At 40.4% G+C, this 17,271-nt stretch overlaps 2 protein-coding genes across 5 annotated transcripts in view; one reads left to right on the plus strand and one right to left on the minus strand.

Moving 5' to 3' along the window:
• Nucleotides 1-10,653, plus strand: part of RAVER2 (ribonucleoprotein, PTB binding 2) — a 130,690-nt gene extending 120,037 nt beyond the window's left edge. The window contains exon 14 of the mRNA XM_034641376.1: nt 8,612-10,653. Coding sequence (XP_034497267.1) covers nt 8,612-8,758 — 147 coding nt within the window. The 3' untranslated portion in view covers nt 8,759-10,653. The remainder of the gene's footprint in view (nt 1-8,611) is intronic.
• A 5-nt stretch (nt 10,654-10,658) lies between these two features.
• The window catches only part of JAK1 (Janus kinase 1), a 126,708-nt gene continuing 120,095 nt past the window's right edge, over nt 10,659-17,271 (minus strand). For all 4 annotated transcript variants that reach the window (XM_034653619.1, XM_034653620.1, XM_002924674.4 and 1 more), the window contains 6 exons: nt 16,772-16,964; nt 15,688-15,812; nt 15,155-15,327; nt 13,486-13,603; nt 12,680-12,790; nt 10,659-11,925 (listed from right to left, as the gene is read on the minus strand). In XM_034653619.1, coding sequence (XP_034509510.1) covers nt 11,830-11,925; nt 12,680-12,790; nt 13,486-13,603; nt 15,155-15,327; nt 15,688-15,812; nt 16,772-16,964 — 816 coding nt within the window. In that variant the 3' untranslated portion in view covers nt 10,659-11,829. The remainder of the gene's footprint in view (nt 11,926-12,679; nt 12,791-13,485; nt 13,604-15,154; nt 15,328-15,687; nt 15,813-16,771; nt 16,965-17,271) is intronic.

Here is a 17,271-nt window from a genome sequence, read left to right on the forward strand (position 1 = left end):
AGCCACCCAGGCGCCCCTCTTGCAGCAACTTTTAAATATACAACACAGTATTATCATAGTTACCGTGCTGTGCATTACATCCCCAGGACTTATCTATTAATGGAAGTTTGTACCTTTCAACCACCTTCACCCATTTCACCCACCCCACTCCCCACCGTCTCTGGCAACCACCAATCTGTTCTGTATCTGTAGTTTCATTTGCTTTTTTTTTCTTTGTTTTTTAATTCCACCTATGAGATCACATGGTATTTGTCCTTCTCTATTTGACTTATTGACAATAATGCCCTCAAGCTCTATGTCATCACAAATTACAAGATTTTCTCCTTTTATGGCTGAATAATCTCTCTCCCATTCTCTCTCTCTCTCTCACTGTGTGTGCATGAGAGAGAGAGCTTCTCTGTGTCCATTCAACCATTGATGGACGCTTAGGTTGTTTTCATGGCTTGGCTATTGTAAATAATGCTGCAGTGACTATGGGAGCCCAGATATCACTTATGAGTTAGTGTTTTTTTCCTTCAGATAAATAGCCAAAACTGGAATTGCTAGATCGGATGGTAGTTCTATTTTTAATTGTTTGAGGAACTCCTCTACTTTTGTTCATAGTGGCTGCACCAATTTAAATTCCCACCGGTAGTGCATAAATTTTCCACTTTCTGCACATCCTCGCCAACACTTGTTATCTCGTCTTTTTTTTTTTTTAAGTTTTTAATTCCGGTATAGTTAACATCTCTTGTGTTTTTGATAATAGTCATTCTACTAGGTATGAGGTGATATCACATTCTCACACCCTCCATGACTGAGGCCAGCATGTCTTTCCAACTTCATTTGCCACTACTCTCCTCCGTGTACCATCACAGGCTTATGCATTCCTGCTGTCTGTGTTTTTGATTTGCATTTCCCTGATGATCTTTTCATGTACCTATTGGCTATCTCTACATCCTTGGACAGTTGTCTATTCAGATCCTCTATCCATTTTATAATAGCAGTTTGGTTTTCTGCTATTGAGTTACATGAGTACTTTATAGATTTTAGACATTAACCCCTTATCAGATACATGATTTGCCAATATTTCCTCCTTTAGTAGGTTGCTTTTTCATTTTGTTCATGGTATCCTGTGCTGTGCAGAAGCTTTTCAGTTTCTTGTGCTTTGTTTTTTGCTTTTGTTTCCTTTAACTCTTGGTGTTAAACCCAGAAAATCATCACCAAGACTGATGCCAAGGAGATTACCACCTATGTTTTCTTCTGGGAGTTTTATGTCATTAGGTTTGCTAAAAAATCTGCTTATAGTCTTAAGGTGGTTCCCTTGCTAACAACTTGCTTTTCTCTTGCTACTTTTAAGAGTCTCTCCTTGTCTTTAATATCTAATAATTTAATTATAATGTGTCTCAGTGTAGGTCTCTTTGAATTCATATTGTTTGGTACTTGTTGGGCTTTATGGATCAGGATGTCTGTTTCTTTCCTCAGGGTAGAGAAATTTTCATCCATTAATTCTTTGAAAAAGCTTCCTGCCCCTTTTGCTCTCTCCTTTCCTTCTGGGACCAATGTAATGTATACATTGATTTGTTTGATAGTGGTCCGTAAGTCCCTTAAACTATCTTCATTCTCCGCCCCCCCACACTTGTGGGGGGGGCAACTCTGATTGGATGAATGCCACTGACCTGTCTTCAAGTTCATTCTTTCTTTCTTCTGGTTGATCTAGTCTGCTGTTGAACCTTTCTATTGATTGTTTTTTCAGTTGAGTTGTTGTGTTCTTTAGCTCTGAGTTTTCTGTTTGGTACTTTTAAGGTATTCTCTGTCTCTGTTGAAATTCTTTTTTTTTTTTTTTTTAAAGATTTTATTTATTTTTTCGACAGAGATAGAGACAGCCAGCGAGAGAGGGAACACAAGCAGGGGGAGTGGGAGAGGAAGAAGCAGGCTCACAGCAGAGGAGCCCGATGTGGGGCTCGATCCCGTAACGCCGGGATCACGCCCTGAGCCGAAGGCAGACGCTTAACCGCTGTGCCACCCAGGCGCCCCTCTGTTGAAATTCTTTGTTCATGCATTATTTCCCTGAACTTTTTGACTGTTATTTCAAACTCCTCTCAGGTAAATCACTTATCTCTGTTTAATTGCAATCTGTTTCTGGATATTTATCTTGTTCTTTTGTTTGCAACACATTTCCCTGTTTCTTCGTTTTCTTTGACTCTCTGTTGGTTTCTGCACATTAGATAAAATAGCCACCTCTGCCAGTCTTGACAGAATGGTGTGTAGAGGATGAACCCGGCCTGAGCTCTTCGTTGTCCCTCAAACTTTTGTGATTGTTCAAGCCTCCTTCTTTGTTCTTAGTGACTCCCAGTAGTTGAGGGTATGCTAAGATTTGTCAGTGTCCTAAAAGGATGGGTTGCAGTTAGCACCTAGATGCAGGCTGATTAGAACCTGGACACTCAGGTAGAAGCTGGAAAAGTACGTAGCTAAACCTCTTCTAGGAAAAGATAGAAATGGAAGTTTTTGCCTGTTCCCTCTGTGCTGGGCCCAGGTATATAGTCACAGGTAGGGGGTAGAGAGGATATTCCTGCATCCATTAAGAATTTGTTTTTCCTATAGTACTGTGGGACTCATGATATAAGCTCTGTTGGCTATCAGAGTCAGGCAATCTAGAGACATCCCTTGGGTAGCAGCCATAAACGCTGGGGCACAGATGTGTAAAAACTCCTTCTAGGGAGACACTGGTGACTTGGAGTGGGCTGGAAGGAGCAGGTGGGTTTGGTTTTTGTTTTGTTGATGGAAAGTTTCCTTCACTGTGCAAAAGCTTTTTAGTTTGATGTAAGCCCAATTTTGTTTTTTGTTTGTTGGTTTTGCATTTTTTTGCTTTTGTTTTCCACTGAGGAGACATATCCAGAAAAAATTGCTTTCTTATACAAGTTTTATGGTTTTAGGTCCTACATTTAGGTTTTTAATCTATTTTGAATTTATTTTGCGTATCGTGTAAGGTGATTCAGTTTCATTATTTTGCATGTAGTTGTCCAGTTTTCTCGGTACCATTTATTGAAGGGACAGTCTTTGCTCAATTTTGTGTATTTTTGCCTTCTTTGTTGTAGATTATTTGACCATATAAACATGGGTTTATTTCTGGGCTCTCAATTCTGTTCCATTGATCTATGTATCTATTTTTGTGCTAATACCATGCTGTTTTAATTACTACAGCTTTGTAATATAATTTGAAATCTGGGATTGTGATACCTTCAGCTTTGTTCTTCTTTTTCGAGATTGTTTTGGCTATTTAGGGGTTTTTGTGGTTCCAGACGAATTTTGGGTTTGTGGGGTTTTTGTTGTTGTTTTTTGGCTATAGTTCTGAAAAAATAGTTGGTATTTTGATAGAGATTGCATTAAATTGGTAGATTGCTTTGGGTATTTTGGACATTTTAAGAATATCCTTCCAATCGATGAACATAGTATATTTTTCCATGTATTTGTGTCATCTTTGAGTTCTGTCATCAGTGTCTTATGGTTTTCAGAAGATAGGTCTTTCACCTCCTTGGTTACATTTATTCCTAAATATTTGATTCTTTTGAGCAATTATAAATGGGAATTTTTTTCTTCATTTCGCTTTCTGTTATTTTATTATTAGTGTATAGAAATGCAACATGTTTCTGTATATGGATTTTGTATTATACAACTTTCCTGAATTTATTTATTTATTTATTTATTTAAAGATTTCTTTATTTTGGAGAAAGAGTGTGGAGAGGGGAGGGGCAGGAGGAGAGGGCAAGAAAGAATCTTAAGCAGGCTTCACATTCCAGCATGAGCCGCATATGGGGCTCGATCTCATGCCCCTGAGATCATAACCTGAGCCAAAACCAAGAGTCAGATGCTTAACTGACTGAGGCAACTGGGCACCCCTGAATTCATTTATTAATTCTTACAGTTTTTGGTGGAGTCTTTAGGTTTTCTACATATAGTATCTTGTTCTCTGCAAATATTAACAGTTTAATGTCTTATCAATTTGGATGCCTTTCCTTTTTCTTGTCTGATTGCAATTGCCAGGACTTCCAATAGTACATTGAATAAAAGTGGCAAGAGTGGACATCCTTGTCTTGTTCCTAATCTTAGAGGAAAAGCTCTGTTTTTCACCATTGAGTTCATGTTAGCTGTGGGTTGTCATAGATGGCCTTTATTATGTTATGATCCCACCATACCCAGTCTGTGGAGAGTTTTTATTATGAATGTGTGTTGAATTTTGTCAAATGCTTTTTTTTTTCCACTATTGAGATGATCATATGATTTTGCTCCTTCCCTTTGTAAATGTAGTGTATCACATTGATTGGTATATATTGAGCCATCCTTGCATCCCTGGAATAAATCCCACTTGATGGTGGTGTAAGGTCTTTTTAAGTATTTTTGAATTTACTTTGCTAATGTTTTGTTGAAGATTTTTACAACTATGTTCATGAAGGATATTGGCTTGTAATTTTGTTTTTTGATAGTATCTTTGGTAGTATCTGGTATTGGTACCAGGGTAATGTTGGCCATATTGAATGAATTTGGAAGCATTCCTTCCTTTTCTATTTTTTGGAATAGTTTGAGAATAGGTGTTAACACTTCTTTAAAGGTTTGGTAGGATCACCTGTAAAGCCATCTGGTCTTAGGTTTGTTGGGATTTTTTTTTCTTACTGATTCAATTTTCTTACTAGTAATTGGCCTATTCAGCTTTTCTGTTTCTTTCTGATTCAGTCTTGGAAGATTGTGTGTTTCTAGGAATTTATGTTTCTTCTAGTTTGTTCAATTTGTTGGCATTTAATTTTCTGTAGTAATTATAATTTTTGTGTTTCTTAGATGTCCATTGTAACTTTCATTTCCAATTTTGAGTTTTTTGTTTTTTTATTGATTAGTTGGCTAATGGTTTATCAATTTTCTTTTCAGAGAACAAGTTCTTAATCTCATTGATCATTCCTATTTTTTAAGGATTTGTTTCATTTATTTCCATTCTGATCTTTATTATTTCCTTCTTTCTACTAACTTTGGGGTTTGTTCTTATTCTAGTTCCTTTAAGCATAAGGTTAAATTGTTGAAGTTTTTCTTGTTTCTTGAGGTAGGCCTGTTTTGCTGTGAACTTCCCTCTTAGAATTGCTTTAGCTGCATCCTAAAGATTTTGAACTGTAACATCTCCATTTTCATTTATGTCCAGGTGTTTTTCTGATATGCTCTTTGACTTCTTCTTTGACTTATTGGTTGTTTAGTAACGTTATTTAGCCTACATGTGTTTGTGTTTCTTTCAGCTTTTTTTCTTCTAATTGATTTCTAACTGTTCTGATCAGAAAAGAAACTTGATATGTTTTCCTAAATTTATTGAGACTTGTTTTATGGCCTGTTTATCCTAGAGAATGCTCCACATGCCCTTGAATATGTATTCTGTTCTTTTGGGGTGGAATGTTCTGTATAGATCTGTTATGGCCCTCTGGTCTAAAGTTTTATTCAAAGCCATTGTTTCCTTATTCATTTTTCTGTCTGGATGGCCTATCCATTGATTTAAGTAGTGTGTTAACATCCCCTACTATTATTGTATTACTGCCAGTTACTCCCTTATGTCTGTTAATATTTGTTTTATATAGTTAGGTGTTCCTAAATTGGGTGCACAAATATTTACAATTGTAATATCTTCTTGGACTGATCCCTTTGTCAATATGTAATGACTTTTTTTTCTCTTGTGACAGTCTTTGTTTTAAAGTCTATTTTATCTGAGTATTGATACCCCAGCTGTGGGGTTTGTTTTGTTGTTTTTTGTTGGCTTCTATTTACATAGAATAACTTTTTTCCTATATCTTCATTTTAGTCTGTAAATGTTTTTAGATCTAAAGTGAGTCTTTTGTAGGTAGCATATGGATGGGTCTTTGGGTCTTACTCTTTTTATCCATTCTGTGTCTTTTGATTGGACCGTTTAGTCCATTTACATTTAAAGTAATTATTGGTGTGTTCATTGTCATTTTGTTAACTTTTTTGTTTTCTTTTCCTTTTTTCTTTTGTTCTCCTCTCATGTGGTTTGATGGCTTTCTTGAGTGTTATGCTTAGATTCCTTTCTCTTTTCTGTTATGGGGTTTTGGTTACCACTGGGTTCATATATAACATACTATGTGTGTACAGCAGTCTATATTGAGTTGATGGTCACTTAAGCTCAAACACATTTTATAAGCATGAAATTTTTACTCCTTCCAAATTTTATGTATATGACACCTTTTTGTGTATCCCTTGACTAATTTTTGCATATATAATTAATTTTACTTTTGTGTTCTAATCTCCTTACTAGCTTTGTGATTGATCTACTACCTTTATTATGTTTACTTTTACCAGCAAAAGGTTTTCCTTTCATAATTTTCTTCTAGTTATGGCCTTTTCTTTCCACTTAATTCTCTTTAACATTTCTCGTAAGGCCAAATATAGTGTTCTTGATTGTCGGTTTTATCCTTTCAGCACCTTGCATATATCATGCCATTCCTCTGGACTGTAGTTTCTCTGAAAAATCAGATGATAGCCTTATGGGGTTTCCCTTATATGTAACGGTTTACTTATATCTTGTTTTTAAGATTCCCTCTTCAATTTTTGCCATTGTAATTATTATGAGTCTTGGTGTGGACATCTTTGGGTTCATCTTGTTTGGGGCTCTCTGGTTTTCCTGGACCTGAATGTCTGTTTCTTTCCCCAGATAAGGAAAGTTTTCAGATGTTACTTCTTCAAGTAAGTTCTGCCGCCTTGCCTCTCCCATTTCCTTCTGGGACCCTTATAACATGAATGTTATTCTGATAATGTTGCAGAGGTCTCTTAACCTGTCATTATTTATTGTTTTTGCTGTTCAGCCTGGTTGCTTCCCATCACCCTGTCTTCCAGATCCCTGATCCATTCTTCTGCATCCTCTAATCTGTTGATTCCACTAGTGTATTGCTCATATCAGCTGTCGTATTCTTCACTTCTGATTGGTTTTTATATTTTCTATCTCTCTGTTGAAGTCCTGAGTTCATCCACTCTTCTCTCAAGTCTGGTGAGTATCTTTATGACCATGACTTTGAACTCTTTATCGGGCATATTTCTTGTGTTTTGTTTAGCTCTTTTTCTGGGATTTTGTCTTTCGACATATGCCTTGATGTCATTTTGTCTAACTCTGTCTATGCATTAGGCAGGTCAGCTATGTCTCCTGATCCTGAAAGTAGTGGCTTCGTGTAGAAAGGGCCCTGTTGTAAACTGTTCCTAGTCACTAGAACCAAGCACTCCAGGGGTGTTCCTTGTGTGGGCTACATGTGCCCTCCTGTTGTGGCTACGACTGCTCCAAGTGCCTAGGTATGCAGGACGTGCTCCCTGTGAGGCCTGGTTGCAGCTACTGTGGTGGCACTGGTGGGTAGGTTTTGCTTCCTGTGTTGCTGGCTTAGAGGCCTAGCCGCAGCCATCATGGGCTCACTGGTGGGCAGGGTTTTGGCTCTCAGCCCGGCTTTCTGCATAGTACTGAGCCACTGCGACTGCTGCATGTGTGCTGGTGGGGAGGGTTTGCATCCCTCCCCTGTCCAGGGCAGGTCCACAAAGGAATGACATGGTGGGGTACGTAGTGCTAGCAAGGCAGATGAAGAGTGCTAGAACTGACTCCTGAAAGCCTCTGGCTATCTAGGCTAGGGAAAAGCAAGAACAATGGCACCTGCCAGCACTTTTATTTCCAGAGAAAGCTCTTGCAGATCCCTGCCCCACGGGCACATGACCTAAAATTAGTCAAATTTCCAACACTTTCATACTGTGTCTTGGGCTGTTATTTAGCTTGTTGGCTCTTTAAGGGTGGAGACTTAGTTTCTTACAGCCCTTCAGGTCTCCTGGAGATAAGCCTTGCTGATTTTGAAAGCCAGACTTATGGATACTTACCTTCCCAGTGCAGGTCCTGAGGTCTGGGGGTGTTCAGTGTGGGCTCTGATCCTTTTGCTCCTCTGTGCTTATGATGTCCTTCCTGTTTGTGGGTAGTTGTGCTGGGGTTTGGTTCCATATTGCATTTCTACTCCTCCTACCCTTTTCAGTGTAGCCTTCTCTGTGTTATTCGCTGGAAGATCTGTCAGTCTTCAGGTCATCTTAGGAATTAGTTGCATGATATTGTTGCCTCTATGGGATGAGGTAAGCTCTGGATCTTCCTATTCTGCCATCTTCCTCCGAGCTCTGGAAACGGTCTTGAATTCCCTGTGCACACCTGTGTTCCCCTTGGGTCTGGAACCATTTGTGTTTTTACACCTACTAGTGTGTTGCCACTTCTTTTGTTGCTAGACAGACCCATCATCTAATTTGATATGCAGTTCAACTTCTTAGCCACTCACCTTTCTCAGAGGAATACGGACATCTAGTACAGGTATTCTGACTCAGTGGGGTTTAACTAGGTGGGGACAGCAAAAGCAATGCAATTGCTTTTTTTCCTTTCCCCCAAATATTGGGGGTGGAGGAGAGAGGGCACTCAGAGGCTGGTTTGTATTTTTTTGAAGGTTCCACAAGTGATTTTGATATAGAAATTTTATCCTATATTGTTTTTAGACCAAATCAGAATTGCTTTTCTTATAAACATCTTTAATGAATAAACCAATTTTTAATTTAGATATTAGCATTGTGCTTTTTCTCATAGGTATCTTCTTTAAGAAATGAAAAGCGAGGCTCATCATATCTCATCTCTGCCCCAGAAGGTGGTTCTGTGGAATTGGTTGACCAGCATTCTCAGGGGACAGGAGCATATTACATGGAAACCTACTTAAAAAAGAAGCGTGTATATTGAGTTAAGTTCTCTCCTTATAACCTCATAAGGTTTTTTGCAGTATCTCTGCTGTTCATCGCTGCCTTAACTACATTCAGACTAGCCATATCCTTTAAATACGGGTTTCTAATTTCCCAGAAGGAACTGTATTGTGCAGCAAGCAGAATTGCCAAATAAAAAATAAGTAGCAATAAGACAATGGAGGACATTTTCCATTAGAATTAGATGCATCTTAATTGGTATTAACTTATTAGTCCATTGGAGAAACTAACAATGTTCCAATATTCCTTGTTTAGGACAGGGAATAATTTTGACACCATATATACAAGTATGAAGCAATAAATGGGAAACGGTCTTGTTTCCTGAGCCTTAGAAGAATGAGTTTCTTATATGCCAATGTACATTTCAATCTACTTTCCCTAGAAGTTATCTCATTTATAGATTTTTAGAACTTTTCCTAGAAGAGTGCAACTACAAAATGCAGTGGTGGTCATGTTATAAAGATGTTCTACATGCAAACTAATGACCCCCACATCTGCCCTGCACTATAAAACCCAGAGCGATAGTAATGTCCAAGTTCTACACAACTACAGATGCTTTACTTTATCTACCATTTATACCTTTTGTGAAAAACAAGCAAGCTATTTTTGAAAAAAAAAATAGCTTTGGTGAAATAATTTCAGGGGTTGGCAGACTATACCCTGGGGTCAAGTTCAGTCCTCCACCTCTTTTTATGTTGTCTGCAAGCTAAGAATGAGGTTTACATTTTTGAATGAAGTAGAACAGATCTGAATTAAGTTCTATAAAATTCAAATTTTGGTGTCCATATATAAAATTTTATTGGAACATAAACACGCTCATTCATTTACATACTGTCTAGGGCTGCTTCTGTGCTATGGTGGCAGTGCAGAGTAGCTGTGACAGACACCATATGGTCTGCAAAATATGTATTGTCTGGGCCTTTATGGGGGAAAGTGTGCTGACCCTGGTCTAATGGCACTAATTCCCTAATCCTTTAACTTCTGCAACAGACTTGTAAGTGGCAAGCAATGTAGGTTTCTGTGTCTGATTTCATGGCATAAACTAGTGATGATCTAATTGCTAGAACAAGGCCTATTTTGATCCTCAAATGCCCTTATTTCCACAGTATAAAGAGTCTGCTCTTTCTGAAGGAGCACTGTGGAGGAAGTTTTGAGCTAGTAAGTTATACCTCACTTTCTGCTTTCTCTTATTCATGTTAGGCTGAAAAATTATCAGCTATTTAACTCAATTTACTTCAGCAAGAATTGTTTACTGCATGTAACTTCTGACATCACCATTTCCTGAAGACTTTGGTATAAACATATGAGAAACCCTTTGCCATCTAGAAATTTCCAGGTTGGTTCCTCATTATGAGTCTCAATGATCCTAGTCTTTTTGAAATCAGATTAAATATCTTGTAATTTGGGAGACCTATTTTTGACTATGATATAAGGTACCCTATTCTACGATTTGTACAGAAATTGGTCTGTTTCTAGCTGGCATTTTCAAATAGAATAATATATGAAAGTTAATTACTAAGGATTGGCATCACTCCGTTATGACTCAGCAGATGAATAATGGTTTCTCCATGTTCTGTGCTTCTCCTTCCCATTTCCTATTGCATTAAGCATCTTCAATGTTTAGTCACACCTCTCTAACACAGAGCTGCAAAGTGAAAGGAAGAGGTTGAAAGAACTAAGCTGTTTTGGATGATATACAGAGGGAGAGCCCCATGTACTAACATTGGATAGAACAGATAAGTACAAATCAAGTCATGTCTGTAATAAGGACCATTACCAAACTCCCCACCCCCTGCAAAGTCTACACTGTTATTTTTCTATGTAAACAAATTGTTTGAATGCTTTGAAAATGAAATCTTAATATTAAAAGGCATATGCATGTGAAGTCTCTAGTATATTTATTTGTATAAAGAGTAAACAAAGTGCATATAGAGTGGCCACAGGTTTGACACAGAGACCTTGGTGATGGTAGGGTTATCAAATAAATTTAAATGGCAAGTTTATTGTTGCCATTGAACAATCCAGAACTCTTTCTTTTTCAGGCTCAAAAGGTGAAAAGTAATGATATCAAACAAATGCTAGACAGCGTTAAGTTTTTCACTCTTGGTCGTCAAGTTCTTATGGTTCACATTGAATCAGAGATTAGACATTTGATTGATTACCCAGCTACCTCCAAGCAAACTGAAAACTGTCTAGTAGATCCTGAACTCTTGCATATGGATGGTTAAGTATGAAAACACTGGTTGCATTCAGCATCCAAAACCAATGTTGCAACAGCTTGCCCCAAAGTGGTAGAGTTAGAAAAGGGTATACAGTAACATTTCTGAGAAGCACGTATGCTAGTATCCCAGGTCTTGGAGTCCATTCTGATTGATTGATTAAAGGTATACTGTTTGTTTAGGAAAGCACGGGCACAGGCTTGGTTCTCAAGAATAAACATGCAGCAGAGTATCTATTCCATAGCTGTCCCCCTGGCTCGGACCAGTTTTCTCAAAAATCAGTACTGCTGGTCACCCACGGGGACAGGAGCAAAGCCACTGAAGAAACAACTCAAAGTTTAAGTCCTACTGGTGACAAGAATACACTCATTTTTGTATAGAAACAATAGTCTACTAACTGGTATCTAATATTTCAAGAATGCTTGGTCTATCGCTGTAGAGAGATTGAAATCTGAGGCCATGTTAGAGTATTGGCTAAGTCCATCAATCTCTATCTGCCAGGAAAGCATTTCGGATCAACGGGCAGCTGGGACCAAGGGCTTTTGTCGGCTCCTCTTGTTTTGTTTTCTGGTATGCAACTGGGACGTTTCGCTAGCCAAACAGAATGGTGCTTTCCATTCTTTCCAAAAGGAGGAGTGCTTTCTACTGTTTGGGTTGTCATCTGTTACAGGTGCCAAATTTCAAGAGGGAAGTACTTACATATGATAAGCACCACAGTGTGCCTTACATACCCAAATACGAATTTCTTCCCTTAAAAATTTTAAATGGCTTGGGTATTGGTTGGGGAAGGAGGACTTGATACACAGGAGTTTAAATGTTATGTTATTCATGCTTATTTTAAAAGTGCTTCAAATCCTTCAATAAGGTTCTGAAAAGTTGTCCGATTGGATGGTTGGAATTCCCAGCATTTTCTCATAAGCTGATAAACCTATAAGGAGGGGGAAGAATCAAGTTAAAAAAAATTCTTGGAAATGGACTTTTCTTATTACTCAAGTATTATTGATTGACTGATGAGCTATCTGTCTTAAGAAGCTCATGAATCGACCTTCCAAAAAATGCAGGTCTTACATCTCAGTGTAGACTCTAAATTTCCTCACTGGTTGGTCTTCAAGCCTCAAATCACTTTAGAATACAGAAAACTGAATAAATGTCATAAATGCTAGTGACTAACATGCAATTACAGCTGACCCACAAACAACACGGATTTGAACTGTGCAGTTCCAGTTATACATAGTTTTTTCAATAAATATGATACATAGTGCTATAAATGTATTTTCTCTTACCATTTTTTTCTCTTGTAATTGTTATCAGTAAGGTTCCTGGGCAACAGTAGACTTAAGTTTTGGGTAATCAAAAGTCACCTTCAGATTTTCAACTGTGTAGGAGGTCAGCACCCCTAACCCCATGTAGGTCAAGGGTCAACTCTGTACTTGTCACAATTGGGCTACACCACAGTGTGTTCCTTTAGGGTGCCCACTGAGGGGAGCCTACTTTTGGAGGGAATCCTTACTTTGGCTGTCATCTGCCCCAAAGGTAGTTTTTCAGATGTCTGACTTGAAATTCAGCTTCAGAAAATTACTTTAAAAATCACTGTTCTACTTCTTCCCACCCCTCCACCCAAACCCTTGACGGGTGAAAACAAAACAAATTGAGTTTATTACTGTAAAATGGCCCACAAATACCTCATCTGGACAGTGAAGTGGACAAGGCAAACGTTTTCCTTCTTTTAATGTATTCACAAGTCTTGTGACTGTCATCTGGCCATGAGTTGGGCCTATCATTTTCAGGAACAACTATGTAAAATCAAACCAAATATTTTAGCACATATTGATATCAATAGTAGATTAAGGTAAAATTTCTAGAATTAACTGGAAATTAAGATAATGAAAAGGCTTTTCTCCTTAGTAACTTTATTTTTCGTAAAGATTTTATTTATTTGACAGAGGGAGAGGGAGAAGCAGACTGCCCACTGAACAGGGAACCCAATGGGGGGCTGGATCCCAGGACCCTGGGATCACGACCTGAGCCAAAGGCAGACACTTAACCGACTGAGCCACGCAGGTGTCTCTCTCCTTAGTAATTTTAAAAGAAAGCCCAAAACCTTGATTAGCTCTCAATGATTAGTCTGTGGTCTCTGACTCTACTAATCACCCCTCCCCTGGCTGAAGAGCCTCAGTGAAAATGATCTCATTTATGGATACCTGAGGCTCAAATAAGGCCCTCCCCACCACTCCCCCATTCTCCCAGGAAACTATCCCTGGACTCCTCACACAGGTCAGATCCTTAAAGTCAGGATCATTTTCTAGAACTTGGGCTCCTTGTGATGTGAGGACTTGAGAGAGCCACAAATAAGTGTCAAGTGACAAACCACGTTAAATGGAAAAGTGACACTTTCCACTGTAACACACTAACTGGATTCCACTTTAGAACAAAATTTACACATTTTCAGTGGGTGCTAGGTTCGGATGAGGGGACAAGGAAGACTTACCGCCATGGGGCTGTAATCGGAGTCACAGTAAGTAAGCAGCTCGTGCAGAGTCACTCCAAATGACCAGACGTCAGAGGCGATATAAAATTTACACTGAATTAAACATTCGGGAGCATACCTGAAAGAGAGCAGACCATGAAACTTCATCTCCTGGGAAGGATATTCCAACACATTACAGAGTAACTCCGGAAAATCCCTTCTTTGGCTTTTCTCAGTGTTCAATGTAGTAATCACACCTCCTAGGAAGCACACATCTGACACGAACAACAATACCGTCACGGGCTCTCTGTAGCACACACATATCCACTTTAAAATAGAAGACACTTTGTGCTCTTTGTTCCACAGAGCAGGTGCCGTCCATGTGGAGGAGGCACAGGATGACACACCCCAGGTGTTCTCTGCAAGTTCAAAATTAGTCAGCAGTGACCTCACCATGCAGCCTTCTTCCAAGGTCAGCTGTTCCAGTGGATGACCCACCCAACTGCCCAAGCCAGAAACGGGGGCACCCCCATATCCAATTTCCTAAATACTTCTCAAACCTACTCACTTCTCTTAAGCCCCACCGTCACTGTCCTAACCCCTGTCCTAGTTCACACCCTCACTGGCTCTGGTTGAATCATACTCCCTTGGCTCCAATCTTGCCACCCTCCCAACCACAGTGATCTTTTTAAAGCAAAAGCTGCCATTCTTAAACCCTCCAGTGATATATCCCAAAGCTCGAAGGTGGAGTGCCAGCTCTGTGACTTGGCTTCCAGTGCTCCACCTTAGCAAGTCCTTGAGACCTCCCACTTCGTGATCCAGCAACACTGAGCTGATTCAGATTCAGGTCCCGTGATATTCACTGCTCTCGTCTCATTCTTGCTAATCACGCATGCCACCTTCTACCATCCTTACAAACCCCCATGGAGCTCTTAAAGTCTTAACAGGACTTCCAGAAAACCAAACCTGAACCATTCTATGCTTATACCACCATGAAATTTGGCTGCCCAATCCATTAAATTCTAAACTCGGTCTGCTTGTTCACCACAGATCTCTAGTACCCAGCACAAAGTAGGGCCCTGATACATATTTATGAGTGGATGAAGGCTTAGGCTCCATGGGTGGGAGAGATATAGGTTTGTCTATGCAGGATGCACCTCGGAGGTGCTGATTTGTTCTATGGGAGCAGTGGAGTAGAGGCTTGAAGAGCTTCTCCCCTGGATGGCGTTGCAAGCTGCAACGGTTCAGAGTCAGGGTGCAGCCTTCTGACCAAGACACTCCGATGATCCCCTGTGAACCGTGCTCTGCTCTGCTCTGTCTGGGATCTCCCTGAATCTGTCAGTGCCTACTTCCTCACCGCGTTCCCACCCATTCCTGCTACCTGCCCTCTAGGCATCCTGTGAGTGGACGTGACCCCTGTAACTACTAACGGTTTTAAGACCATGTCAGATGAATGCCCTCTCTTGGGAAGCTGGAGATGCTCAGCCACCAGTGGTTAGCATCCTCCACTCCCTGGAAGACGGTGTCATATGAACGTCAGACATTTCTGTGTGGGCTGCTTTCAGTGAAACAGCCTAAAAAGTGTTTCTTGAAGGCAGAGATCAATCAATTCCAAATGTATTAAGTTCTTTCTAACCTTGACTCTGGCAGAAGGAATAAAAGACATTAACATAATATTAGATTCTGTTACCAAAACACAGGGCTGTCCCGATCATCCTTGACTGTGTAGTACTCCTTGTCAGTTTCAATGGCTTTGGTCAAACCAAAGTCTCCAATTTTCACTTGGTGCTCACTCTCAACGAGGACGTTTCTTGCTGCCAAGTCCCGGTGAACATACTGACGAGAACCCAAATAGTCCATCCCCTGAGGGAGAGAGGTGAAGGGAGAGTGCATTTGCTATAGGTTGGTTCAGGTTCCGTTTGCATCCATCGCCGCTTCACAAAAAAGCACCAATGTCACTTCATTTACCTATCACTCTTTTTGTTTTGTTTTTAATGCAATAGTAAGACCAACCCAACTAAAAGAAATGCACATTAAATCAGTCATATGAGCAAATTAGCTTTCTCCGTACTGGCTAATTTTCATCCAAATCGTGCAGAGCAAAATGAACCCAGGTACAATTACTGGAAAGCTTCCCACTTGTGGTCTAATTGCCACCCAACCACCCAGGACAGAGGGCCTGATTTTTTCATCTTTAACGTGTTTTTTTTTCTTTCTTTTTACCTTACAAATCTGAACGGCATATTTTAACTGCTGTTTGAGGTTAATTTTGTTCTTATTCTTTGGAAGATATTCCTTAAGGCTTCCTGAAGGCAGAAATTCCATGATGAGCTTAATACCATTTCCTCCTGTTTAGAAAAAACACACCCATCAGGACAAGGTCGCCAGATGAAGGAACTGTGGGAGAGTAGGGGGGGGTGTAGGATCTGGAGACGCAGGTCCTGAGCTGATTTCAGGGTCACCCCTGAATGCCAGGCAAGCTACTGAACCTCCACAGCTCCAGAATCTCGGGATCCTCAGCAATGAATGGAGACAGTCACACCCGTGTACATAACACAGTCCAGTCACCAGCACCCACTGAGCTAACAGAGTGCTCTGCAAACCACTGCCAATGACTGGTTTTTAAAATTTATGAGCCACTGGGGCACCTGGGTGGCTCAGTCATTAAGCGTCTGCCTTCGGCTCAGGGCGTGATCCTAGGGTTCTGGGATCGAGCCCCACATCAGGCTCTTCCGCTATGAGCCTGCTTCTTCCTCTCCCACTCCCCCTGCCTGTGTTCCCTCTCTCGCTGGCTGTCTCTGTCGAATGAATAAATAAAATTTTCAAAAACAAAAAAAAACTTTAAAATTTATGAGCCACATCATTGCATTACCAATTTTAGAATATAATATGTATTATATTGGCTTGTAAAAAAAAAAGACATACTTATTAGTATATACTGCTTGCCACCTTGATTTAGACAACTAGAAAATGAAAGATCCGGCTAGGACTGGATCAGAATAGGAAAAGCAGACAATGGGTGTCAGTTTCATAGGGCCTAAGTATGAATATCGGGATGAGTGAAGTCCAGTCTCCAGTACTGGAGAGAGAACGCTGAGATCATCCCTGGCAGTGGCGGCTTCTCCGGGAGCTCTGCACTGAGGGAATGACCGTGCGTACAACGGTGAAGCCCCAGAGCTCCTGCAAACCACCAGCGAGTATGTCCAGGGGGCCCAGATAAGGCCAAGGATGCTGCCTGCTCGGTTTTGGCCTTTTAACCCCAGACAGTCCCTTCGCTTTCAAACCAACTCCACTGTGCCCGACATACCGTCTTCGGTACAGATGCCTTTGTACTTCACAATGTTCTCGTGATAGAGGTTCCTTAGGATTTCAATTTCCTTCTTCAGATCAGCTATGTGGTTACCTCCACTCTCGGGCTTCAGGGATTTGACTGCCACCTGCTCCCCAGTATTGTCCCCCTCAGGGTCATACCTGCAGAGCTCGACCTTCCCGAAGTGGCCCTAGAAGGAAAGATCCATGTGCTTCATGAGAAGAGCCCCACGTGCGGCCAGCAGGAACACTTACATGAGGCTTGCTCCTTGTGCTGCTCCTACGAAGGCCAGGGGCGAGCAGCACAGCCTGACCTTACACGCAGCAAGCTCCTACCCAGTCCCTTCCTCTCTTGGTCTCACATGCCATCCCCTCCATGACTGGGTTAAGACAAGCAGGTATCAGGGGCTGGTGAAATAACACACCAATCCCGCTTTCCATGCAAATGCAACCCAAAAGGAAATGAAAGTGGCTTCTGGCCCTGCAGGACAACTGTGG

This window comes from Ailuropoda melanoleuca, chromosome 2, assembly GCF_002007445.2.
Source record: "Ailuropoda melanoleuca isolate Jingjing chromosome 2, ASM200744v2, whole genome shotgun sequence".
NCBI classification, from domain to species: Eukaryota; Metazoa; Chordata; class Mammalia; order Carnivora; family Ursidae; genus Ailuropoda; species Ailuropoda melanoleuca.